At 53.5% G+C, this 25,325-nt stretch overlaps 11 protein-coding genes across 11 annotated transcripts; 6 read left to right on the top strand and 5 right to left on the bottom strand.

Moving 5' to 3' along the window:
- Positions 1 to 238: 238 nt before the first annotated feature.
- On the bottom strand, positions 239 to 2,054 carry KVR01_005588 (uncharacterized protein). The gene is made up of 3 exons (XM_044788753.1): positions 1,853 to 2,054; positions 1,151 to 1,789; positions 239 to 987 (listed from the first exon to the last, which is right to left on the bottom strand). The coding sequence occupies exons 1-2, from the start codon at positions 1,917 to 1,919 to the stop codon at positions 1,167 to 1,169; spliced, it is 690 nt and encodes a 229-aa protein (XP_044646033.1). The 5' UTR covers positions 1,920 to 2,054; the 3' UTR covers positions 239 to 987; positions 1,151 to 1,166.
- Positions 2,055 to 2,065: 11 nt separating this feature from the next.
- Positions 2,066 to 4,888, top strand: KVR01_005441 (uncharacterized protein). Its single transcript, XM_044789982.1, has 2 exons — positions 2,066 to 2,507; positions 2,567 to 4,888. Exons 1-2 carry the CDS (start codon positions 2,234 to 2,236, stop codon positions 4,378 to 4,380), a joined length of 2,088 nt encoding a protein of 695 aa, XP_044645886.1. The 5' UTR covers positions 2,066 to 2,233; the 3' UTR covers positions 4,381 to 4,888.
- A 542-nt stretch (positions 4,889 to 5,430) lies between these two features.
- On the bottom strand, positions 5,431 to 8,542 carry KVR01_005719 (DNA-directed RNA polymerase II subunit RPB4). The gene is made up of 2 exons (XM_044786881.1): positions 7,887 to 8,542; positions 5,431 to 7,784 (listed from the first exon to the last, which is right to left on the bottom strand). Exons 1-2 carry the CDS (start codon positions 8,212 to 8,214, stop codon positions 7,666 to 7,668), a joined length of 447 nt encoding a protein of 148 aa, XP_044646164.1. The 5' UTR covers positions 8,215 to 8,542; the 3' UTR covers positions 5,431 to 7,665.
- On the top strand, positions 5,658 to 6,713 carry KVR01_005345 (uncharacterized protein; the record flags this gene model as incomplete). The annotated part of the gene is made up of 1 exon (XM_044789865.1): positions 5,658 to 6,713. The coding sequence occupies one exon, from the start codon at positions 5,658 to 5,660 to the stop codon at positions 6,711 to 6,713; it is 1,056 nt and encodes a 351-aa protein (XP_044645790.1).
- A 387-nt stretch (positions 8,543 to 8,929) lies between the features above and the next one.
- KVR01_004999 (TRAPP subunit TRS23) lies at positions 8,930 to 9,432 on the top strand (the record flags this gene model as incomplete). Its single annotated transcript, XM_044789377.1, has 2 exons — positions 8,930 to 9,039; positions 9,096 to 9,432. The coding sequence occupies 2 exons, from the start codon at positions 8,930 to 8,932 to the stop codon at positions 9,430 to 9,432; spliced, it is 447 nt and encodes a 148-aa protein (XP_044645444.1).
- Positions 9,433 to 9,747: 315 nt separating this feature from the next.
- Positions 9,748 to 10,733, bottom strand: KVR01_005302 (proteasome regulatory particle base subunit RPN10; the record flags this gene model as incomplete). Its single annotated transcript, XM_044786069.1, has 2 exons — positions 9,748 to 10,365; positions 10,443 to 10,733. The coding sequence occupies 2 exons, from the start codon at positions 10,731 to 10,733 to the stop codon at positions 9,748 to 9,750; spliced, it is 909 nt and encodes a 302-aa protein (XP_044645747.1).
- Positions 10,734 to 11,235: 502 nt separating this feature from the next.
- Positions 11,236 to 12,535, top strand: KVR01_005279 (uncharacterized protein; the record flags this gene model as incomplete). The annotated part of the gene is made up of 4 exons (XM_044783072.1): positions 11,236 to 11,443; positions 11,503 to 11,646; positions 11,716 to 11,818; positions 11,872 to 12,535. The coding sequence occupies 4 exons, from the start codon at positions 11,236 to 11,238 to the stop codon at positions 12,533 to 12,535; spliced, it is 1,119 nt and encodes a 372-aa protein (XP_044645724.1).
- Positions 12,536 to 12,864: 329 nt separating this feature from the next.
- KVR01_005268 (uncharacterized protein) lies at positions 12,865 to 13,650 on the bottom strand (the record flags this gene model as incomplete). The annotated part of the gene is made up of 3 exons (XM_044790467.1): positions 12,865 to 13,280; positions 13,381 to 13,488; positions 13,590 to 13,650. 3 exons carry the CDS (start codon positions 13,648 to 13,650, stop codon positions 12,865 to 12,867), a joined length of 585 nt encoding a protein of 194 aa, XP_044645713.1.
- A 1,303-nt stretch (positions 13,651 to 14,953) lies between these two features.
- Positions 14,954 to 16,077, bottom strand: KVR01_004846 (uncharacterized protein). The gene is made up of 2 exons (XM_044786558.1): positions 16,037 to 16,077; positions 14,954 to 15,956 (listed from the first exon to the last, which is right to left on the bottom strand). The coding sequence occupies exon 2, from the start codon at positions 15,677 to 15,679 to the stop codon at positions 15,350 to 15,352; it is 330 nt and encodes a 109-aa protein (XP_044645291.1). The 5' UTR covers positions 15,680 to 15,956; positions 16,037 to 16,077; the 3' UTR covers positions 14,954 to 15,349.
- Positions 16,078 to 20,643: 4,566 nt separating this feature from the next.
- Positions 20,644 to 22,084, top strand: KVR01_005526 (uncharacterized protein; the record flags this gene model as incomplete). Its single annotated transcript, XM_044786637.1, has 2 exons — positions 20,644 to 21,392; positions 21,473 to 22,084. Exons 1-2 carry the CDS (start codon positions 20,709 to 20,711, stop codon positions 22,082 to 22,084), a joined length of 1,296 nt encoding a protein of 431 aa, XP_044645971.1. The 5' UTR covers positions 20,644 to 20,708.
- Positions 22,085 to 22,681: 597 nt separating this feature from the next.
- On the top strand, positions 22,682 to 24,420 carry KVR01_005231 (uncharacterized protein). Its single transcript, XM_044790259.1, has 3 exons — positions 22,682 to 23,341; positions 23,532 to 23,842; positions 23,905 to 24,420. The coding sequence occupies exons 1-3, from the start codon at positions 22,979 to 22,981 to the stop codon at positions 24,155 to 24,157; spliced, it is 927 nt and encodes a 308-aa protein (XP_044645676.1). The 5' UTR covers positions 22,682 to 22,978; the 3' UTR covers positions 24,158 to 24,420.
- The last annotated feature ends 905 nt before the right edge of the window (positions 24,421 to 25,325 follow it).

Below are 25,325 nucleotides of genomic sequence, written 5' to 3'. Positions count from 1 at the left end.
TGTTCGCTATGGGCATCATAGCATGAGAGAAATGTACCATTTTTGCGTGAGGTTCCACCAAAACAAGGGCTTCAGAGCTGTCTCAGTTAGGGGCTTCATGGTAGCTTCGGGAAGGAAATACAGGTGCCTTGTGGTGTAATGGAGTTGCTTTGTTGTCCAGGGTGGAATGGTTGGCAGAGCGTGTAACACACTAAAAGTACTGTCTTCTAGGAGATTGTTATCTGGAGGCTGGGAGGTTGTCTTGTGGGAGCTTATAAGTTTGTCTTACGAGAGACTGTGAGGTTGGAAACGGAGACAAACACTTGGTTGTATTACACTGCAGTTGAGGTATTAGTGATTTCACTGACTTGTCAACAACAAAACAAAAAATAAAAAAGTCTAGGTTCAGGCAAGGATTGAACGTCGACCCCCGAGGCGAAAGGGAGGAGTGCATCGCCACATTGTGAGGATGGCGCAATGCGAGAGCCCAACAAGAGAAGCAGGACCAAAAAAAAGTTGGTACGCCCTGCCAGCTGCTACAGCGCGGTCCTCTTTCGAGTTGACTATTTGTTTTCAGTGTAATCCAACCTAGGGCATGGTGCGGTTGGCACTGTGTATGGAGGTCGATGGATGAATGCATAGTTTCTTTAATTTTTTTGTCAGCGGTGTTACCACTCGGCCAACTGCCCCGACTATGCTACCTCGCTCGTGGCAATGGGGAGTTGTGCTGGACTATAAGCTTGGATGAAGCTCGAGTTGGCCTCTAGTGAATGCGGTCCCCAGCCGCCGGACACGGCACTTGGGGACACCAAGAGGACACCAAGGGACATGGGGACACTGAGGGCCTCGGCACCCAATGCCCAGCTACCCTGCTCTCTCTTTCTCTCCGTCCTGGCCACCTTCCAGCATTACCCCTTGCTCTTGCGTTCTTGCTGAAGATTCGTAAAGCGACGCCAGCCTTGGGGGTTCGTTATGTGTGTGCGACATTGGAGGGCCATCTTCAACATCCTTCCTTGCATATATGTGAGCCCTCTTGCAAGAATTACGCAGAAAGCCAAATCTTCCAGGTTTAAACAGAAATCAATGCGCACAAAAGGGTAACGACAGCATGAAGAGACAACTCCCGATCAAAGGATGGCAGCAAAGCAACGGTGGCAAGCAGAGAACTCACTGAAGTGTCATTTCCGTCATGAGGCTGATACTTTCAGCTTGGCCATATCCTCTGCTGGCGCATCATCATCTCCATCCTCTATCTCCTCGCCCTTTGCAAGGCCACTCTCCCAGAGTTGCCTTCCTGTCATCTTGGTGGGCTCTTTTATCTTGGCCTTCTTCATCTCGGCCAGTCTCTCCTCTTCCTCTTTCTGCCTCTTCTCCTCCATCTCCTTCAGGAAGCCCTCCCTCCAGCTGAGGAATGACTCCCTCGTCACTGCCGTGCCCTGAAACTTCTCATTCTCCTTCCTTTCGGCCTCCAAGACCGCCTCCTCGTGGGCCTTGACTGCAGCTTCTCTTGCCCTTATGGCTATCTGCTCCGCCTCCTCCTTCAGTGACGTGACAAGTGTGAACACCATCGCCATACCGAGATTCTCTTCTATCACTGGCTCCAAGCTCTTCAGAAGCTCTTCCTTTGATTCTGCGATGTTGAACAGCGGGTGCTTGTTCTCGCCGTCTTCATTGGAGAGATCGAGGTACGGGGCTGTGTCTGGGTAGTCCTCCGGATATCGCACCGTGAGTGCTATCACGGGCTGCTCGTTTTCTTCGTCATCAGGTATGTCGAGCGTTATTGTTATACGGTACTGTGTCTCGGAAATGTCTAGGAGATCAGGTCAGCACATATGGACTTTCGCCGGCGCAGCCATGGAGACATGATTGTTACCTGTGATCTCATCCGGGAAAATTGAGTCGAGCACCTCGCGTTCCTCTATCTGCTCTTCGCGACCCATTTCGCGGGTTTGGTCGGAGAGACCAGGGGAGGCAGACTGTGGCACGTCAAATGGTTTGCACTCAAGCCTTGCAACAACGATACCTAGGTAAGTTAACGAGCCCGGGTTGACTTGACGACGTGCGGTCGGTGGTGGGGTTCTGGCCGGGCGTTATCGAGGGGCTTTGGGTTTGATAAGCACACCGCCTAAATTTGTCGAACAAGGGTCTCGACGGCAGAATCGCCATCTCCCTAGAAAATTTCCATCTACCTATAGCCTTCGACAACTTTACCATCTCGGTTACCCGCCTAAGTAACCCACACCGGCACACAACAATGGCCACCAAAAGCGCAAAAGCTGGCGACAAACGCAAGGCCGCGGTCGAGGCCCCTGAGAAGAAAGTCAAGAAGTTCGAAGTGAAGAAGGAACGTCCTGACTCAACACGGAAACTCTTCAGGAACGAAGACGCTTCGGACGACGGCAGCGATGACGACTCGTCCGATGGAGAGGACGGCGGCGCCGAGCTTCCTGCAAAGAAGAAGGCGAAACAGACCAAAGGGGCAGAGAAAACCGGAGACAACGACGTGACAGAAAAGAAGCACGAGCGAAGTAGGCCTTATCTTGACGCCTTGTGCCTGTGTCTCCTGTTGTTAATGAATTCATGACAGGTGGCGAAACCTCGAGAGAATCGCACATCAAGCAGAAGCAGCTGGCCAAGGAGCGAAAGGCTGCCCGCCCTCTTGCAGATGAGCTGCAGAGGGCCAAGAAGATCTGGGAGCGACTACGGCGAAAGTCCCACGTGCCAAAGGAGGAGAGGCAGCAATTGGTCGACGAGTTGTTCCAAATCATCACCGGCCGCGTCAAGGACTTCGTCCTCAAGCATGACGCCGTACGGGCTGTCCAGACTGCACTCAAATACGCAAAGACGGAACAACGAAAGGTGATCACGCAAGAGCTCCAGGGTACTTACGCCCAGCTGGCCGAGAGCAGATATGCCAAATTCCTCATTGGCAAGATGCTGGTCCAGAACGACCCAGAGATCCGGGACATGATCATTCCTGAGTTCTACGGCAAAATCAGGAAGCTCATCAACCACCCCGAGGCAGGCTGGATTCTCGACGACATCTACCGTGGTGTTGCGACCAAGGAGCAAAAGGCGATCATCCTGCGCGAGTGGTACGGCCCTGAGTTCTCCCTGTTCAGGAAGGACGGCGACAAGACCGAAACGGCCGAGCTGGCTCAGATCCTGGAGGAGAACCCCGAAAAACGCGGTCCCATCATCAAGCACCTCCTGGGCATGATCGACCAGCTGATCCAGAAAAAGATGAACGGCTTCACCATGCTTCACGACGCTATGCTGCAATGCTTCTTGAACCTGAAGGCTGGCAGTGAGGAGCAAACGGAGTTCACCCAGAAGATCAAGGACGACGAAACAGGAGACCTACTAAAGAACATGGCATTCACAAAATCTGGCTCGAGACTTGCCTGCCTTCTTCTCGCTCACGGAAACGCCAAGGACAGAAAGCAATATCTCCGACTCTACAAGGATACCTACGAGGCCATGGCTGGCGATCAATTCGGCCACCGGGTTATTCTCACAGCCTACGATGTTGTAGACGACACTGTGCTCACATCCAAGACGATATTTCCCGAGGTACTGGGCAAGAATGAGGAGAAACATAACGTCATTTTTGGCGCCAACGACCTCAATGCGAGGATCACCCTCCTTTATCCTTTTGAGGGCACATCCAAGGCATTGTTCCCTCTGAGTCATCAAGGAGACCTGGATATCCTCAACGAGATCAACGAGATCCGCCAGTCCACTAGCAAAAAGAATGCTGAGGTTCGACGCAAGGAGCTGGTAACTGCGATGTCCCCAGCTTTATTAGAAGCCATCGCGGTGTCCGCCAAAGACCTGGTGTCGAGCTCCTTCGGCTGCCAATTTGTGGCAGACGTGCTGCTGGGCGCAGTCGGAGACAAGACATCGGCCTTGCAGGCAGTCGCTGAGGCAGCCGCGGGAGACCCGTCACCGTCGGAAGACGCTGAAGAGCTGTATTCCTCAGCGTACCCTCATCCAGCGCAGACGGCTTGGGCGGAAAGGATGTACAAGACATTAATCCAGGGCGGACGATTTGACAAGGCAACCAAGAGTATCAAGCTGGTAGAGCCTCCTCTGGACTTCGCGAACGTACTCTACCCGGTCATCAAGGATCACATAGTGGCTTGGTCCACCGGGCGCAGCTCCTTTGTTATCGTTGCCCTGCTGGAATCGGAGAGCTTCTCCCAGAAGGAGAAGATCAGAAAGGTGCTCAAGAAAAACAAAGCGGAGCTCGAGAAGGCAGCGACCACTCCCGTAACCAAGGAAGACGCGGGGAACGATGCCGAGAAGCAAGGGGCAGGGAAGCAGAAGAAGGGTCGACAAGGGAAGAAGCCGCCAGCAACTGGAAATTCAGGGTCACGGATACTTCTCCAGAAGCTGTGAAACTTTATTTCTCTTCACCCAGTCCGGCAGCTGTGTATGCAGGGGTAGTTTGGCAGGAAATCATATACTAGAGCGGCCTCCATCCCAACTATACCATGAGCACACGCATGAGAGCCGGCCGGGATGTCGGGAGTTGGCGAACGAGCTGTCCGACTCGGGGCGGCTCGTCACACTGGTTCGAAGACTGGCCCTGCGATGTAACTGTGACGGCAAGGCATTCCGAGAAAGGGAAGGGGTGAGGCTGAAAGGTGGGGCATGGTTCACCCATGTGGGAGCTCGCTAGATCGGATCTGACAACCGGACGGAGGGGACCACAGGGACCGGGGCCCGAGCAAAGACGCAGACCCGGGCCTGGGGTAATGAAACCACGACATGCGTATCATCAGCCAGCAGCGAACCGTGGGAACTTGGGGGGCAGATCATGTATCCAATTGGCTGCCCGGGTGAATATAAGACTCGTGATAATACCCTTTTTGAGAGTGCCAGTTGCGAGCTAGTCTCCCTTTCACCGGCATGAGCCTAAACACACTTCCAAAATGAGAACTGTGGTGACAGGGCCGTGCCCGTGCAAGATCTCCTGCATGTCTGCGTGTCTGCGCCTCTCCATCTCTGGTTGACATGATTCGAGATGGATGACTGACGTGTACAACCAAGATCAGTCGTTGAATGCTCGGATCTTCCGCGCTCGAAACAAGTGAGCTTTGGCAAATACATGACCGGTCCCGAATCGAAGGGACGGGTAAGACGTCTACCAGAGTTATTCACCCCAGTCGACTGTCGTCTGATCAAGGATGGACTGTCAAAAGAGATCACAGAAGGGTCCGACACCGCGTACTGAACCTCTCAGTAAGAGATACGCCATATGGTGCCAAGGGATCGAGCAGCACTGCCCCCAATTTGACGATTGCCTGCCTCTCATGTACAAGCCCTTTCGGGCCGTTCATCTCTGCTATCTATGAGGCAGCCGGGCTTTGGCCTGATTTTGCAACTGACCCATGGACGAACATGTCTTGGGATGCTCCTCAGTTGGACGGGCATCTGATATCTAGGGTTTCGTCACTCCTTTTTTGGGACTAAGTCGCGATTCTTCATGGCTGATTGCATGTCATCGTGGACCTCCTCTGGAACCTCTGTTGCACTGCCCTCCCAAGCTCCAAGCTCTCCGCCGTGGGAGCTACTGAGGGGCTTCACTTATAAGACCCTTCCACGATCACGCGTGCTCCCGTCGTTGTCGCCAAGAACCTCCACCTCGCCGCCACCCAGTAGCACACTCGACAATGGGTTTGTCCATGCTTGTTCGCAGTTCATCAGCCTTGGGCGTGGAGTGTCCAATTGGCTATCGATTCTATGCTTGCGCGGCGAGCAACTTCATAGGCTGCTGCTCCACCGATCCTTGTGGGCTGCCAAATGCCTGCCCTCTCGAAAATACGCCAGCATCTTCGACGTCATCCAGTGTGCCCATAGCAACTGCAGAGCCAACAACACAATCATTTCCCACGAACACCCCATCTTTCACGAACCTCTCGACTTCTCGGGTTGTCACGGTTGTCATCCCCACAACGCATCTGTCCTCTCCAACAACGACAACGACCGCAACTGTCTCAACCATCTTCTCACTGCCTCCATCCTCGTCACCAAGCTCCTCCTCAGTCGCCTCGAACTCCTCCTCTCCAAAACAATTCAACCCAGTCGGCCTCATAGTAGGCCTCACTGTCGGCTTCACCGTCCTCGCCCTCATGCTGGTACTAGTGATCCACCTGCTCTGGCGCCGCCGGCAGACGAGGGACCCGTGCGACGAGGATCCAATCCTCCCGAGGATGGGCCACAGAGCCACCGCGTTCTACCTGCCACAGAAACAGCCATTCAACTCCCCCATCATGACCTCGCCCAACACAGACAAGCCAGTCCCACCAGCGCCGACGTCCGCCCGGCCGTGGCGGCAGTCATTCGCCGAGGCGGGCCTGTCAGATCAGCAGGCCGTGCGCGACAGCAGGCCCAGCCCTCGACATATCCCCATCGTGACGGCCGCGCCGGCCCCGACGGACACCGATGAGGCGGCGCCAGCCCCGACGGTGTGGAGGCGCAGGAGCGACGCCCCCAGGGAACCCGCGCCGGCGGCAGTTAGGGCCCAGGGCAGGGCACAGCGGCCGATGAGCAGGTCGTCGTCGCCCGTGGACTCGATCTTCGACGTGCCCCAGAGGCGGACAACGGCGGAGATGGACGCCTCGTGGGCATTGTTTAGGGGGGACCCGGCGGCGTTCTACGGCCTGTCTGCGCCGCCTCGGAGTCGGGATGGCTCACGGCCTGGCTCGAATAGCAATCAGGGTGGGTGAAGGCTGTGTGACTGGTGGGTGGTGGGAGAGAAGTCCTGTGAGCGCGCCGTTGTACACACATGGTAGTGACTGGTAGACTGGGGTTTAAGCATTTCCTGGAGTAAGGTGTTCACAAAGGGCGTGTGGTTGGAAGGAGGAAAGGGGCGAGGCCCAAAATGGTCGCTATAATGCTCCTCGTGGTAAGAGCCGGGGCAACCAAAATACCAACCTAATCGGGCCATTGAGCTCCAAAAATAACGATACCCACGTTTATCGAACATTTGACGAGTATCGCGCAAGCATGAGAGAGTCCCCAGACGTCAGTCGCAAAAGAGTGAACTGGGTAAACGACAGTCTGAAAGGGATAAATCACTGTTCCATAACCAAGATGAGACTGCATAAAAGTTGGAGGAATTTCTACAGACAAGGAGAGGGCACACTGACAAATTCCAGAAGTCACTGCGAACTGAAATCAGCACATTTGTGAAGTTTGAATATCGCGATGGATTCTTGTTTGTGATGCTCATCGATCGAGGGTCCATTTTGGTCTTTCCCGTTCCCACCTCGTCTCGGGGGTATAGAACATGACAAGAGAAATTCAAGGAGAAACACAGCCGTAAATGATTTGATCCTCCCTCACCTATGACGCCGGCTAATGCTTCAAACCCAGGCCGAGCTCGCTGTCGTTCAGTCTAGCTGCTTGCTCTTTTCCCTCCTTACCGTATTCGTGGCCCTCTTTTTAGTACCTTTGTCGCATGCATCGCCCGCGCCCCACGGGCTTTCTGCCTTAGGCCGCCCTGCTTTGCTGTAGTGAGTCTGACAGCGTTCGCATCCTACCTGCGAGTGCCCCCATGGTTCTCCGGGCTCTTCCGGGTCTTCTCTGTCCACGATGTGCCCCCGCCCACGCTGCAGAACCCGGACTAGAGGTCGTCTCAAGCACAGTCACAAGCCAGCCCACTTATACCTAATGCGCTCACCCTTGCAGCTTGGCCATCTGGTCGAGCAGGTCTTGAAGGACATCATCGTCGATCTTGTTCGCGATGGACGGGATCAGGGTCTTGGCCTCCTCAGCGCTGTCGCAGCAGAGCGAACCTAGATGGCGAAACCGGATCAGCACACAGCGTACACCCTGGTCAACACCTTGTCCCACGGCGCGTGGGGTCCAAGAGGAAGGGCTGGCTCAAGGCTCCGTACCGATCTGCGCCCGCTCGAACTTGTTCAGGTTCTTGTGCGAACTGAGCAGGCGCTCGACGGCCTCGACGTTCTCCTTCTGCTTGAAGCGCGCGAATGCGTCGAGGTAGTCGACGGTCTGGGCGAGGATCTCGGTCTCCTGGAAGCCCTTGCGGTCGTTGCGCCGCTTGGCGACCAGGGCGTTGATGACGAGCGACGCCTCGGACAGCGTCAGCGTGTCCACGTCCTGGAACTCGCCCAGGATCACGTCCGTGCTCACGTCCTCCTCTCCCGGCGGCATGGGCTTGGGCCGCGACGTCGGCTGGCGGCGGGTTCGGGCATGCTTTTCCATGGTGGGCGATCCGGTATGTCGGGCTCGGCAAGCAAGCGCGAGCAGCTCGATTGCGGTATGGAGTGGGAAGGGAGGTCGAAGGTCGGTCGGCAGATGGGTGGGAGCGGGTGGAGACCCTCGGTGCCCAAGTGGTGGGAGCCTGATCGCTAATGCAACGCTTGAATACAGGCGACTAGTGAGGCGTTGACCTTTATTTTTTCAGCACTGCCGCATTTGGGGTGTTGATGGTTGTCTTTCATCCGTGGACGAGGAAGCAAGAGCAGACTGGGGAAAATGGGAATTTGAGGCTCAATGCGGGAGCACTTAGCGCGCTGTTAGTGAATGCCGGGTACCTGGGGAGAGGTACCGCGCCTAGAGTCTGGGCCGTGGAAATACACCTTGCTAAGCACTTGCCTTGTCTTGACAATGCTGGCACTCTCGCTATCACTCTCACTTACCATCTGCTTGTTCTCATGAATTCATAGAGCCATTATCACCGACTTGCTCAAGGGACCCTCTTAGCTTTCCACCTGCCAACAGCCCCCTTCAAAAGAGCAGTCTAGACCTCGAGGTTGGGATAACAATTGCCCCCCTTTCATGAGCCAGGTGTCCGGAAGCCTCATTTACGTGCTCAGGGCTGGCTGGGGACCCATTTGCCCAACATGTGAACATCCTGCAAGACACCTCACACTCACTCACTCACTTACTGATGGTATCCAGGACCGTTTTCGCACTCATGATCATCAACAAGGCAGGTGGCCTCATCTTCAACCGCACATTTCAGGAGGGCGGGCTCAACCAGCTCAGCTCCAACGATTACCTGGTAATAGCAGGAACCTTCCACGGGTATGACGGCTTGAGCTCCTGAACACCACGAGGCACGATCGCTGACCGTGCCACAGTGTCCACGCTATCACAACCCGCCTTAACCCAGTCAAGCAGCCACCGCTTCCTCCATCTGCAAATGGGATCCCCACCCGGCCGGAACCTCCGTCTGGGCTTGAGGTTATGGAGACCGAGAACTTCCGCCTGCAGTGTTTCAACACCATGACCGGCACCAAATTCCTCTTGTTCACAGACAACACCCAGGCGAACGTGGATGTTACCACAAGACGCATCTACGAGCTTTACTCGGACTACGTCATGAAGAACCCCTTCTACCAGCTGGAGATGCCCATTCGGTGTGAGATGTTCGACCGGAAGCTGAACTCGTACATCAGAGAGATCAACAACCGGTAATGCCCGGTGACTTGTCAGGCTAGATAGGAGAGGCCACGAGGGCTATGGGAACGGCGTTTGTGGAGTCTGTGATATGTGGCATTAATGAACTTTGTTGTTACCGGTCAAACCGAGGCAGAATACCCCCACTGCAGGAATTAATTCTCATTCATGTCTAGTCTTGAGCTTTGTGTCGTAACGACACTATGCGACCTTTCCCAGACCATAATCCATATCTGCCAGCTCGTTGGCTGCTGTCCACGTCTCGTGCCGGTCGGCTCGTGATCTAAGCGCCCGTACTCTAAGAAAGCCCACTTTGACAACACCGGGAGCAGACTAAGAGGTGTCCATCTTATCGCCACTCTTGTCTCCGTCCTTCTTGTCGTCCGTGGAACCTGACCCACTCCCGCTCCCACTCGGCTCGCCATTCTTGTCCAGCAGGGGCTTCGATGACTCGTCCTCCTCTTTCACCGAGTCCAGCGAAGCCTTCTGCGCCGCGTCCGCTTCCTCTCGGGCTTGTCTGTCCCTGCGGGCCTGCTCCTCCTCCATGGACATACGCAGGGCAAGCGCCAGTTCGGGATCGTTGTTGGGGTCGAAGCCGAACTCCCCAAAGTCACCGCCGCCCTCGCCACTAGCTCCGGCCCCGCCTGCCGCACCTTCTCCGTGCATGATGGGCGAGCTGACAAGTTGGTCGCTCAGGAGACCGGTGCCTGCGGGGATGGTGACGAGATGGGATCCCTCGCCGGACTTTACGTGCTCGTTGAACTTGTTGAGCTTCTCATGTGTCTCACTGCCTTCCAGCTCGCCGAACAAGACAAAATCCACCGAGGTATTGACCTTCTTGAGCTTCTTGGCCAGGGTCGTGAGGGTCTTCTCCGAGTCTTTGACGGGCGAGCAGACGAATGCGACGATACGTTGTCGTTGGGTCTTGTTTTGCCTGTGCTTCAGTGCGAGCTGTAATGGACTGCGGTTAGCTTGTTCCCGGTGAGAGCCCCGATGAAGCTGGGGCAGGGCACATGGGCAGCACATACACTAGCCACTTGGATTCCTGTTGCCAGGTTGACCTCCCCGCCGATCTTCTTCTGCGTCCTGTGCAGGCCCTCGAGAATGCGACCTTGCTCCGTGGTCAATGTGCTGAGCACTTCGGGGCCCTTGCCACCCATGCTCATGAGACCGACCGAGGACTCCGGGTTGCTCGTCGTGATGGACTGGAAGAGGATGTTGACGGCGTCTCTTTGCGCGCCAAATCGGTTGGGCGCATAGTCTCCGTTGCGACTGCTTTCGCTGTTGTCGACAACGATCATGACCGCTTCGAGAACCATCTTGACTGCGTGTTCGGCGAGGGGAGCAACGCCGAGGTTCTGATGATGGGGAGGGGTGGTAGTCGGGGGTCTCTCGGTGGCAAGACGGCTGCGGATGGGACCAAAAGTCAATGATGGACGTCGAGGTAGGTGATGTGCGCAAGGGAAGGCCGAATCTGTGATAGCTGTGATAGGATGTGGTTTCGGCGTAGAGGAAGGAAGCTGGACCATCAATTCGTCAGTACAGGTCAGCCTGGGGGTGCCTGGCGGCGTCAAGGAGCGGCAGGCAGTGACAAGCTCGGACCCACAGCTCTCTTAGCGCATCAGCTCCCCTGTCCCTTCTCCAATGCGGGTTGACTGATTGACCTTAAGCTCCACGCCTTTTGTTTACTCGTTTCCTAGTCCAGCATCTAAAACCCCAGCCCGCAGTTGACATCAACACGACAAACATTCCGGCCAAACCCGCATAACTTCGTTCCGCTGTTTCATTAATGTCCACTCAAATTTCTGGGGTTCTCACAGAATGACAGCCTCTCAGCGCACAAAGGAGCCGTCGGATAAGTCTGCATCTGCCGCCGACCGGATCGAGAACGCGCATGGCGCGCCGGAACCAAGGATCGCGACAGAGGCAGGTAGCTCTTCTGCGGCTCAGGAAAGCCCGCGCAAGAGGAAGGCCGCTGGAATCACAATGGGCCAAAAACAGGCGCTCATCGACAACCTCCAGCTCGAAAGTACGTAGTCGCGCCTCTCACCCGCCAACCCCACGGGCATGATTCTAACGCGTCAATAGTCACCGAACGCGCCCGGAAACTTCGCGCGCAGTACAATCTTCAGGCCCAGGGTCTTCGAACACGCATCGAGATCCGCGTCAATCGCATTCCTATGGCGTTGAGGAAGTCGAAGATGGGAGAGCTCGCAGACAAGCACAAGAACGGTCAGCATCCTCAAATGTCGAAGCCCACCCCTTCCGCTTTCTCATCTTCGGTCTCTCGTCCACCTCCAGTGCCAGCAAAAGACACCCCTGGGGCTCGCCCGATCTCGCAAGCGACCTCTCAGACCACCACGGCACCTAAACGGGGACCTGGTCGGCCACCTAAGCGAACTAGGTACATGGCCTTCCCTTCCTCCCTTGTAGTTGAATCTGCGCTGACCTGCAAAGTGATCAAATATCGGGGACTGGCAAAGAGAACGAAACCGAGCCCGCAGAGCTAGAGCAGCCCAAGAAGAGGACTCGAAAACAGGCACCTCCTGCGGACTCGGCCAAGGCGTCCAGGGTCCTGTCGCCGGCATCATCAAATACTCGCACTCTTCCTCGTACCACGCCTGGTGGCAAGCCGTTGTTGTCCAGACCTGGTCTAGCCACCGTGGCCGGACCATCTTCGCCCACGAAATCGCCCTCAAAACAACACAGCTCGTCGAATCTCTTCAGCAACCTCGCAGAGAAGGCTCGATCAACACGCACAGCTGCCGCGGGACGGAAGCAGGCGGCGTCCACCTCCACCACTGCCAGTTCCACCGGTGGATCGGCAAGAGGGAGGAAACCAGCGGCCACTGCGACCATAAGTGAGGCGACATCAAAGACTGCGCGGAGAGTTAGTGGCATCAGCGAGTCTAGCGAGAGCAGCACGTCGACAGTCGTCAAGAAGGGGGCAGGAAAAGCGGCTCAGACCACGACAAAAGAGGCCGCGCCTGCGAAGAGGACCGTGATGGGCACGATCAGGAGGGGCGTGGCTGGTGCTGCGTCCAAGAAAGCCGCGGCAGCAAAATCAGCCAAAACGCCCGCTTCGACGGCCACGGGCAGGGTGCTGAGGAACAGGAGTTGAGTGAGTGGGTCACCGAGATGCTCGGGCGGGAGATGGATGTAACCGCACAGGAGTCATTTTTTTTTTCATAGTCATGGGATGACCTGGAATAGCAGGGCGTTCAGGAGGGCATTGCATCATTGAATTTGTTTGAGGCTATCGCTGCAGTCTGGTCTGCTTTTCAAATACCTGTAATGAGTTCTCAGCAAGCAACACATGAGACCGTCGTCTGTCATGCTCATCAGGATAACGCTTCACGAGTGTGCATTGTGAACTTGTTGAATCCCGCTTTTCCTCCCCAGCGTGCCCGCTCCCCCATCGTAGTCGAGCTATCTCCTTGGCTTGCTGCTCTAGGCAGCGCTCGCCGACTTCTTCTTCTTATCCTCCACAAGCTCGATGTTGTCCTCGGGTATCTGCTTGTACTTCTCGTTGAGGAACTCCTCAATCTCGTCGCTAACGTCGCCCTGCACCACGATTTCCTCGCCGCCCGATGGGGTCTTGGTCACGCTGGAGCCCGTAGCAAACTTCTTGCCAAACTCCTTGGCGACCTTTTTCAACTCCAGATCGAAGGCCTCGAGCCCGGAGACGGACGTGACGTACTTGCGCTTGTTGCGCTCGATCCTCTTGATGGTGACGACGCTCGCGGCACGCTTGTCGGCCTGCTTCTGCTCGGCGGCCTCGGCCTTGGCCGTCTTCTTAAGCGCGTCCTTCTCCGCTCGCTTCTGGGCCTCGACTGAGAGGTTGGCTGTGGATGCGGCAAGGGCTTCTGCAGGTTGGGGAGAGTGGCTGGGTCAGCGTGGCTGTTGTTGTGTGTGCTGTGCGACGAAGGCAGGAGCAGATGTCGGGGAGGGGTCTCTCGTGCATACCGGCTGACCATATTGCTTCGTACAAGTCCTTGTGGTTCTTCTGGAGCCATTCCTGGCACTTCTTTACCGTGCCTCCATATTCGCAGTACTCTGGTGGAAGGGTGCAGACTATACAGCATGCCATGTTAGCTGTGGGCGGGGGGGGGGGCATTATATGGAGGGGACGGAGGCGGCGACACGGGCGATGGGCGAGCAATGAAGGAACATACCACCACAATACAGCACCTTCAGACCTTGTGGCTCAGCCGGTGCAGTCTCGGCGTCGGCCATAGCAATACCTAGGTAGCAAGTGGTGTTGAATTGAAGAGACGGTCCTTGAGGCGAAGCAGAAAACGCCGAGTCGAGAGGTCTGGTGCCGCGTGGTGGGGGGAGCTTGTGCTTTGATGCAAGTCGTTGTATGTACCGTACAGTGTTGGCTATTGAGGGGTTGCTCCCCTCCGTGGTATGTGTACCTGCCCCACCATCAACGACTCTTGAAGGTGGGGTTGAGTGCTGTGCATGTGCGTCACTCGCGCCTCCCACAACTTCACTAGGGGCCAGGTCGAACTAGGCTTAGCATCACCACCTACCCACTTATAGCAGCAACCTTGGGAGTCACAATTCGGCATATTGGAACATTTGTCTTACTTTATCTAAACTGCCTAGGTATATCCCACCAGGTACCTACTTCACATACACTATTAACATGACACCGCCACACCTTTAAGAGGTCCTATAATACCGTAACAGAGTCCATATAGCTTGCTCACCCCTGGTGTGTTGATATATATATATATATATCCTATATGAGGTTGGGAGGTTATCCTACAGGGGGTTGACCTCCATCAGGTTGTCCCATAGGATCTTGCTCTTTGGTAGGTTAGAGGAAGGGCAACGCTTGAGAGGCTAAAGCCGCGTAGCAGACAACCGAGCAGGGCTTGTAGTCAATTGAAAGGCTTGATCCGGGCAATGAGCTGTGCCTTTTAAAATCTGCCCAGCCCCTTCCCTTTCCCTTCGGATGAAGAGACCCATCTAACTCACCCACTATAAGTGGCCTGAGCAATTCCTAACCTACTTCACATGTTCAAGGTGTTCACGTCTAGGATTTTCAGTATCCTCTTAACTCCTCGCTACTCCCCTTCCACGGCAGTCTGCAAGTTCTCATCTACACAGCCTTCTACCCAAACACCCCCGGAGATTGATCAGCCATACATCATTCTTCAAGTCAATAACCACATTTCTTAGCTTTGTATCACCCCAAGAATATCAACCGCGTAGATAGTGCCAACAGTTCCCTTCATCTGGCATCCTACTTTCTACCCTGCCTTCTTTAGAAACTATACAAAATCTGCCTTCCATTTCTTCACCGGGTCAAGGAGATTATCTCGGAACAATTTCTAGAGCTATCTAGGCAGGGAAATTCCTAGCCCATCAAGCTGTCGGACACTATGGTGGCACGGGTTTTCAACAATTAGCTCAAGATTGCGTTTCCGAATCTGCCTATAATACTACCACGTCTATAGCACCTTATTACCAAACTGAAAGAAAGTAAGAGCTGCGGAGCTGCTAAACAACATCATGATAGCTTTTTAAGTTTTGTGAATAGACTCCATAAGCCCAAGAGTATGGCAGCTATCGGATGATAGCTTTGTACTCCACGGGCTAAATTAGCATGATATGAGAATCTCAATAAGCAGGGCATCCCATTTGGTCAGAAGATAAGCACGCTTGGTTCTGGGCCACGGATTGACAAGTTTCCAAACAGTTGCAGGCTCTTATATCAAACCTCCACTGCTCAACCCTTCTTGATACATATAGCCATGCACTCGAGATGTATGCCATTCTCCGACGAACCAGGTTCTCTTGAACTACAACCGCCTCCTTCACGTCTGCAATCCCCTGTGCAAGCATAAGTTCCCACTTGCCCTTGCAATCTCACCCAAGAATGACTTCGCCTCGGCGCTGCTCCAACTCTCTCCCTCATCTGCGCCTAAGGGTGCTGCCAGACCTGCAGGCCAAGCTGCGTGTTGAAGTTGCTCGGCTCTCCGACCGTACACTCGCTCTTCGGGCTGATATAATAGCAGACGACGCCGTAGACGCATACCGTCAGAGTGCTGCCAGAAAGGTTCTCCAGCGCAATAGTTGAGTCTGACACAGTCATTGTGGCCCAGCCTGGAGCATTCGCTACCTGCCCGTTGCCGCTCTGGACGAAACTGGCGCTGGCGACTTGTCCGCAACCCGCGCAGCCCGACTCGGCGACGCAGGTATCGGCTGCGAAAGCGGAAGGGAGGAGGGAGAGGATAGCGAGAAGAAACTTCATATTGAAGGTTTGGTTTTGAGGATATTGATAGAAAGCGATGGATAGTTAGAAACTGATCTCGATCTCGGAGGCTTGAGAAGAGAAAATGAGTCTTGTGACGTTAGATGTACAACAACGGACACCCAGCATCCTTTATAGACCATCTATTTTCTAAGCCGTCTCCTTTACTCGGAAACCCAATGTGATTTGTGACGTCTCAACCACCTGGGCATGGAAAAAGGAACGAGCACCAGGTGATTTTGGTCGGCGATTTACGTCTCGAAATAGCAAGAGCCATCTATTTAGGTTAACAAGTCCGTTGGGAAGGTTCATGGCTAAATGTTTAAAGCAACAGTGCCCGTAAACAATGCCACTCACCATGGAGCCTGTCTTAATTTGGAAGGAGCAACGCTCACAGGTGGAGTTGATTAATGCAAACGGAGTTGGCTTTGTTGGCAGAAGAGGAGAATAACGTGACTTTCGGTAGTAGAACCACAAGCACCACTATCTAGGTACCCGGGTAGCTTAAAGAAGCCTAGTAACCTGCAAACAATTCTCCGGTCCGCTATAACCGCGACATGCAGAACCAGCCCTCGAGCATATCTTCAGGAGTTCTCTGGCACCATGCAACAAGAAACAGGTTTTTGGGCAGCTTGACAAACAGCTGCCGCCTACAATTTGTAATTTCCAGGAAGATCCTGTCCCTTTCAGGGGCTCGGCATCGTCAAGTAGCACTCATGGCTACAGCTCACAAAGCGACTTCATTAAGCTTTCCGAGCCTAACCCGAAAGAGGAATGACAGCCGACTTCCCCCGTATTGTTTATTTCTAAATACTAGAAACGAAACGTAAACCGCCCTCCTCTTCTTATTTGTCCTTCCTTCCGGCTTAGCGTTCCACAAGGCTGAATTGGTGCAGAGACGCTCCTCGGGGAAAATGCAGAATCCGCGATTCGGGGAACTCGGGGCTCATGGATAAGAAGAGTCAAAACCCGTTGGAAGCGCGCTCAACATCCAACGTGGAACATCCAACGTGGACCGCAAGTTGGACACCATAGGACGTTGTGGAAACGAACAATTCTCGAGACTGTCTGTTGTGACTGACGCTTGCTCAGAATGTTCTAGTGACCACCTTTGATGTGGTCTTTTCCCGAAGAAGGCGATGTGTTGTCTACCCTAGGGTAGTGGGAGCTTTAGACAGCAGACAGAGTGAGCCCTTGCTGAAGCATGTCTGCAAGGTAACCGCCGCTTGACATGTACCCTATCCATCCCATAGCTCCATAGGAGAGAAACAGAGTGCTATGACAGGGGCTAGCATAACAAATTTTTCTAGCTATGTTCGCGCTCAGGAAATACAAGCTACTTTAGAGGTACACACATATACATGTCAGACATTAGCATTATCAGTGTACAAGGCGACTTCACCCCACAGCTTGTAATGACAGATGAATTTTGAGACAATATCAGACCTGGTTTAGCCTGCAAGCACCATATCTGCCCCGTGAATCTTCACGGTCAAGGGCCATCGGAACCAGAGAGGATTTCACCACTAAATATGGCTTCTATTTCGACTTTCTCACCTGATTTATGGCCAGCAACACTCACGCAGCTGCCAATTCGGACACAGCCAGTGGATTGATCGGAGTCGTTTCGTCCCTGCCAAGGAACAGACAGCTTACATCTAGCAAATGCGCCACCTCATCCAAGTCAGACCCTTCCGATACATGTGCAATCTTGCCATCCCAATTTCATCAAGTTATCAACGCAGAAAATCCACGCCTGTACAATAACAGGCTATAGTCCCCTTCTCAAACTTCTATTAGCACGTTTAAATCACCTTACTAGCACTCAAATTGACTCAGAGCACTTGAGTAACCCAATATTGCCCCACAACCTTGTGATCATTCACCAACCACTCACAACGACCATCTTAGACCACTCGTTGACTTCCAAAATGCTGCAAGATACTCAGAGAGCAATCTGAGCACACAACATTGATTGTGCACTACAGGATGCGTCTCAAGAAAAACCCGAGCGCCCTTCGTGGCGATTTAACCACTGGCACGCTCCCGAGGATCCCGACAAGCCGAGACTCCCTTATCTCCTTGGAGTTTCGTTCTGGCACGTGTCTCTGGTCCTTTCTGATGCGCGTCCCAAACATTTACAATTGCGACTCACTGGCATGGAATGCCGCCTTTACAAATTTTCGAACCAGGTCCGCATCTCTCTACCGTGGGGCTTGAACTAGCGACACAATCAGCAAGGCTTCGAACAAGTTGCCACCTGTCTCGGGGTTCAGTGACCGCAGAGGTGATTTCTTACGTGCACTGAAGCAAGGTTCTGCTTTTCCTCACCACTTTAGCCGACAAGAGATGGAGACCTGTGCGTTCGAGATTTGTATCAAAGCTACTCTTACAACTCCGCTCACGCATTAACAATTGAGAACGGATATTCGCACAGGAAAAAAACGGCTAGTACACAGGTACAATATTTCCTTCTAGGCTACAGCCAATCAGAGGGCTTTATTCAACCTCCCACAACTACACACACCACCCAAACGAAGTGCTTTTTACCCCCCACCCAGACCTGCCAATTTACCCACCAAACAACACTCTCTCACCAACCTCACCCAAGGAGACCTAGGAGGAAAGAAGTAACAAACCACTAGACTAGAAGTGACAATACGAGGATTAGAAATTGAGGGCTGATGAGGAAATGTGTAGTTAATGAGTGTAAATTTCAGTTTTGTATGGTGAGTGGGTGGTGTAAATTAAGGTCGGCGCACTGGGGGGTATTTGTACCTGTGTACCAGCCGTTTCTTCCTGTGCGAATATCCGTTCTCTAACAATTCACTCAGTCAGGTATGACTGTATATAAACAGGACACTCCTTTTAGGACAATCACTGGCACTGTCGTTCCGACTCAACAGAGGAATTCAGAGAATGCCAATAGTCTAAAATAGACAGTACACAAGGAAAGTGTGCTCACTTGGCTTTTCAGATGAGAACGGAGATTCGCAGGGCAAAAAACGGAGGGTACAGGGCAAGAAGTACCGCCAGCCAATCAGAGGGCTTTATTCAACCTTACCTCACTACCCACACCACCCCAACCAAGTGCTTTTTACGCCCTAACCTACAGACCTTTATGAGAAGGAGACTTAGGAGATTTAAGTACTCAAGGACTTACCAGAGCGCCCTAAGCGATAACGAGGAAAGTAGTAGCAAACCACTAGGGTAGAAGAAGCGATAGGGGCAAGCAGAAGCAATGTGGGTAAGTAGAAGCGACGAGAGTGGTGGTGCAAATTAAGGTTGGCGCACTGGGGGTACACGTTGCCCTGTACCCTCCGTTTTTTGCCCTGCGAATCTCCGTTCTCTTTCAGATTGCGGCCGGTTTGGCCCAAACAGAATCGAATCTAATTCGATCAACAAATCGACCCACGTATCGATAGAAAGGGTCGCGACTGTGCAATCAGCAGAGGGAAACAAGGGTCAATTTGGTAGCATTGGTCTGAGCTTGTTGCGACTGCCCGGGTAGACACAAAGTAATATGTTCTTCGGCAGCATGGCTAACACGGGCCCAGCCGCAGTAAGGTTTAAGAGGTCAACTTGGTATGCCTTCTTGATCTGACTTAAAATTGACCAGGCTTGATTAAAATTGCCGTCAATCCACCAGTTCCACTCGTGGGGTGCAGACGGGTAATAGAAAAGGTGCGGGCCGTTCGGCTAGTCAATCATCCCTTTCAGCCTTGGCGGGTCGTACGAGACGATGACATGGGGATTTTTGTGCTATATGCATAGTATGGGCCTGTTGACGGCACCTGAGGTCATGTTGAGAGCAGTTGAGTCGTGGCTCCAGCAGCATCAAGTCTAGACTATGTCATCCCTTATTTTTAGAAACGCCACTCGCCATTGCTTGGCAACTTCTTCGGGGCTGACTCTTGATAAGATCAAATTCACCTTCTTTTCCATCAATCAGCAGTCTGGGATGGTGAAGTCTGCACTCCCCTACGAAACCAAGAACTCGCTGCACGCAGGGAGAGATAGCTCTCATAGCCGCCAAGATCTTAGCCGAAGATGTACTTCAGGAGGCTTCGAGTATTCTACTCCTCTGAAGGTTTTAGGAAACTAATTGAGACACCTAGATTGGTGTTCTAGGCTCGCATCATACCTACTAGCCCAACTCGCAGCCCTCTAAGAAAAGTCTATACATATGCCTACTAGACGGGTGTCTTAGCAGTAGAGTGAGCTGTTCCCCTTTAGGTACCTAGATGGGAATTTTACCTCTTTGGATGTAGCAAGTCCTTAGTTTTGCAGGGTAGTACAAATTCACCATCCCGTTGGCAGTTAGCAGGTCCTCTGTAGATCGACTCATGAAGAATGACGCTCGACGGGGGCTGTGGCTGGGGATTTCTCGCAGCTGTTTCATAGTAAATTGCAGCCCGCTTTCTCCGAACTTTATTAGAAACAGATCGCCGTTTGGTGGTCCCGCGAATCCCCAGGGTCGACCGGACGGCGCTTCTGTTTCCTGAGCCGATTACAGACAACGCAACGTATACACTGGTAATACTGAGGTGCCTCGTAGCCGTCTTCTGTGATTCGGAGCTGCCGCGCTATTAAGAGCTGTCGGAGAGCCCCTGGCGCCCGCAACGTGACCGGCATGGTCGATGCATGCGAACTAAACGAGGTCTTCCTCCACAATCGCCTGGCAAGGCTGGTGGAGATGCCAAGCCACAATGTATTCACGAGGAAAGCCAACAGCCCACCGCAATTGTTCTTCGCGTATGCGCCGAACAGGGCTCCAGGTCCTCAACCACCGGCTTGGCGATGGAGTCGTTGCGGTTAATAAAAGAGATGAAGCCCCCTTGAACACGACAGAGTAGCTGCCTCCTGCTCGAGCTCTATCCATCATCTTCGCAGCAATGGGCTGTGTCATTCTTTCATTACCTTGTTTGTTGTGACAGATTCTTTCCACCTATCTCTTTTCATCAATTGATTCTTTCCAGGACGCTGAGAATTGTACAAATATACGTAAGCACGTAGACGAAATACCAGAATGGCCAGGACAGATCTCTTCACCGTGTTCCTCGCCCTCACCGTTGGTGTGAGCGCACTGCCTCAACGCTCAACGCCCGTCGAGAGGGCCGCCGAGCCGCCGGCGACTTTCAGCCCTCAGCCCAGTACTGGTCCGGGCGGCAGCGACTTCAAGGACTCGGCGCACTTCCGAGTGTTCAACGGAGGCAGCGATGCGGACCCGGCGTTGCAGATGCTTGAGGGAGCGTACGAGTGCTTCGTCAACACTCTGGGATGGAGGTCGAGCGGGCTGTCGTTCAACGACGAGACAGACGCCGGACCATACTACAAGGTCAACGCCTACTCGGTGGCCAGCATCTCGAGCGGCGCGGCCGGATTGATGCACTCTGAATTTGAGCCTGGTGCCGCCTGGCTTGAGGTCGTCAGCGACTACCTGGCCACGCCGACTGTCACGGTCCACGAGTACGGCCACGCGCTGCACTACTACCAGAAGACTTGGGTTGGCCAGACAAACACCGGTGCCTGGTGGGAGACGGTGGCCAACTGGTTTGCCGATACGTACTCAACGAGCCCGCTGTGCGCCGACGCCAGGAAGGCGCATAACCAGCAGGAGGGCCGCAGTGAGCTCGAGCTCAAAAAGGTCATTGGTGACTCGTTCCAGGTCATCGTCGATGGCACTGTCGACTCGGGCAACTACTACCAGGCAGTAAGTGAACCTGACATCAGTCTATTTCCTGCGCACTCCGAGTCTCGTCCATGTCTGGCAGCTGACTCTGAATTCTGCAGTGGCCTTTCCTTACATACCTGACAAACAACCCGGACAACTTCGCCGGGCTTGGCAAAGACACATTGCTCCAGATGATGGTGCAGTACGAGGCCAACAGCGACGAGACGCCTCTGCACACTCTGCAGCGCGTGGCCGGCAACGCCACCGCGGGTGAGATCGTGGGCCGCTACTGGGCGCGCATGGCCTACGTCGACATCGGCCACCAGCAGGCCGCCGCCGCCTTCGAGGAGCAGAAGGCCACCTTCAACTACGCCAACGTCGATGCCTCGGCCAACGGCTACACCGTCAAATCTGCCCGCGCCCCGCGCTACATGGGTGCCAACATCATCCCCTTGACCGTTTCTGGCGGCAAGGTCGAGGCCCAGGTCACCTCGTCGGGTGCCTTCACGGCGACGCTCGCCATCAAGGGTGCCGATGCCGTGCGCTACGTCCCTCTTGCCAACGGTTCCGGCTCGGCTGATGTTGCCAGCGGAGAAGAGGCCACCCTGGTGGTTGCCAACACGCCCAAGGAGCTCATCATGTACAACGGCTTTGAGCTGGCGGGCAGCAAGGCCAACGAGGGCCTGAACTACTCTTTCACCCTGACTGGTGCTACTGTCGCTTCGGCTTAGGTTGATCTGGGCCAAAGTCAGACTTCGGCTGTTATTGGGGCCCTTCTTGTATATACATAATACCTTGTTGTCGAGTATACATTGCAAATTAAATGCATAGTGTCGTGTTAAAGTTCGCCTATCTCGACCGGCGAAAGGCCCCAGTCATGCCCATCTTGCAATTATGCTGGCTCGATTACCACACAGCCTTCGTAAGCGCCACAAGGTTTGGGTGCCTTACTGACAGATAGGTCGATACCGTCCCCGTGACTAGAATCCTCCTTCACATACACCATTACCGTAATATCACCACATCTTCAAAAAGTTATGCAATGTTGTAACAGAGTCCCTGTGGCTACCAGGAAATTTGGACCAGCCTTGGAAATCCGAACTATTGCACCTTCGATGTTCATCATACTCAAATACATTCGGACCGCGTGTCAAACATCACCTAGGCACCTAAGCATCTGCCGAGCCTCCACATACCCCTGACAAGTTGAAAATGCGCAGGGCCTCATTGCAACGCAGTACAACCTTGTACGGAATAGCGAGCTGACGTGAGATCTGAGAGTAGTACTGATGATTTGAGCTAGCTTCAAAAATTGGGCACAGGAGTTCCTACAACTAGGTATCGTTGCTCGATTGTTTACATAATCTCATCTGAACATGGATCGCCAGTTGTTTCCCCTCCTTGTGGAATTGCCAGAGAACCAACGACAAACGCATCTACCTAGGCAGAACCCTGTTTGCACCAACAGTACTTCTGTTGGCTTGGATCACATTTTTGACCAACTCTTATAATCTTCTCATTTCTCACTGTTTTTAACATTTCCAAGTGCATATCACCTCGTCCCCCATGACAATCAACCCTTTTTTCTCAATCGCTCTCAGTCACACTCGTCCTTCTTAGCAGCCATGACCGAGGGACTAGAGACAGAGGGCCTAGCACCATTTCCAGTCGAAGGTCTGTCAGAGCCCTGCCAGACCTGGTACAAGATCTTCGGGGACCTCGGAACAACAGCAGTGCCCTTGATCCTGCTCCATGGTGGCCCTGGGGCCAGCCACGACTACTTACTGCCCTTGGTTGACCTCGCGCCTGAGACCCCTCTCATCTTCTACGACCAGCTTGGAAACGGCCGGTCGACCCATTTGCCCGGGAAGAACGGCGACGAGAAATTCTGGACAGTGGAGCTTTTCATGAATGAGCTCGATAATTTGATCAAGCACCTTGGCCTTCAAGACCGGCCCATTGATGTCTACGGTCAGTCTTGGGGTGGGGTAAGCAGCTCTCAGATATCTACAAATTTTACCCCTTCTGCAACAACAAACAAATACCATTTTTAGTCTATGACAGGGGCTTTGCGGGCAGGATCCGAGACAAACTGAGGTCACCTCCTACCTCACTCCTCGTCAATCAGGGACGAAGGCTTTTCATAGGTTCTTTGGCGACTGACCCCAGATTTTGTAGATGCTGGCGGCCGAGTGGGCAGCAGCACAACCGAGCTCGTCCAATCTCCGGCGCCTGGTTCTCTCAAACAGCCTTGCGAGCATGGAGATCTTCCATGAGGGTGTCACCGTGTTGAGAAAGCAACTGCCCAAAGATGTCCAGGAGGCTCTGGACCGCGCGGAGGAGACCAAAGACTTCACAAGCCCCGAGTACGAGGCTGCCGTTGAAGTCTTCTACAAGAGACATCTCAGTCTTAGCAGACCCTGGCCGCCCCCAGAGGTCCAGTCTGCGCTTGACTGGTTTGCCAAGGACCCGACCGTCTATGGAACAATGTATGTCGCTTCCTTCCCCACCCACAGGAAGGTCAAACACGAGGAGCTAATCACAAGTGTAGGTATGGTCCAAGCGAGTTATACGTATCCGGTTCACTTCGCAACTGGACTTGCATACCCAAGCTATCCAAAATCAAGGTTCCCACCCTGATCATCAACGGGGCACAGGATGAGGCCCAGGATGTGGCCAACCAGCCCTTCTTTGACAACATCGAGAAGGTCAAGTGGATCACGCTGGATAATGCTGCACACTTTTCCCATGTCGACCAGCGGGAGCGTTATATGAAGCACCTGGCGGCCTTCCTTAGAGCATAGACCATGTCAGGACTGATTGGAAGGGCATGAGTTTCTTGGTGCTGAGGTTTTTACTGGAATTTTGGGATGCGAATTGCGCGGCTACTTGCATGATATCGACTTACTAGTTAAATCCGGCCTTGCAGGCTTTCACATACAAGAGTCGCTGACCTTGATGCGTATAACTGGTTTCGCTTCTGTTTCGTGTCCCTCCGAGGACACACATCGCGCGTTCATGCAGTGCTAAACGCTCGAGAATCATGTAAAAAAGCCAAACTGCCAACAACTGTTCTCGCTTTCGTTGGTCACCCCAGCTGCGGGGTCTGATGAGTGAGCATGCTATATTACTGCAAAAATACGGGATATGATTCCTAGTGAACAATATACAATTATACACATGTTTCTGATAATCCTGCGATGAGATTTGTTATCAACGACACTTGTATCAATTGCATGCCCACATGCTCTCAGCAATACCTTAGGGTAGTGGCAGTCTGTCGGTACTAATTCAATCCTAGCTGTTGCCATGAGCCACAAGTAAATTCATTAGATTCACTTTCAAGCTCAGGCGAAATAGAGATTGGTTCAGATTCTGAAGGTCTCTTGTACCTGTAGACACTGGAACCGACTGCCGGTCTCTGGTCACATGGTAAGCAACAGGAGGCACTGGATGATGGCGCGTGACTGCGAGAGAAGTGCCACCTTCTCGACATCAGTCTGTGGTTGTGGTTATGATGGGGGTGGAAGCAGCTTCTGGGGACGGAGAACATGCCCACAGATATCGGTTCCGTCTGAAGCCACACAGCCTGGTCAATAGTGGATGATATTGCTGCCAAACATCGTGGTGCCGCGGTAGAGCGATCGATCCATTGTTTCCGTCCCCGGAACCGTCGGCATTAGTCTCCCTGGCTGTGTCGAGTTCTGCACTTAGGTAGTCCCTTGAATGAGATGAGATCCACGGAACTGAAACGTACAGCGCCCGTCTTACACTACATGCCGAATCACCGCCTGCGGGACCTAGATGCTTATCAATGACCTCGGCGTAGGTGCCTCATCTCGTTCGGCGTGGTCGCCCTTCTTTTGTGGGAGGGCTGGCAAGTGCCGAATATCCGATTAAAAAGGCCCCTTTTTGAAACCGCTGTCAGCGCTGAAGGATGGGACCGCGGATAAATTGGACATATCCCAGGAT

The sequence above is a fragment of the Diaporthe batatas genome (assembly GCF_019321695.1).
Source record: "Diaporthe batatas strain CRI 302-4 chromosome Unknown Contig00005, whole genome shotgun sequence".
NCBI classification, from domain to species: domain Eukaryota; kingdom Fungi; phylum Ascomycota; class Sordariomycetes; order Diaporthales; family Diaporthaceae; genus Diaporthe; species Diaporthe batatas.
The sequence above is the reverse complement of the archived record's forward strand: the minus strand, read 5'-3'. Positions and strand labels throughout refer to the sequence as shown.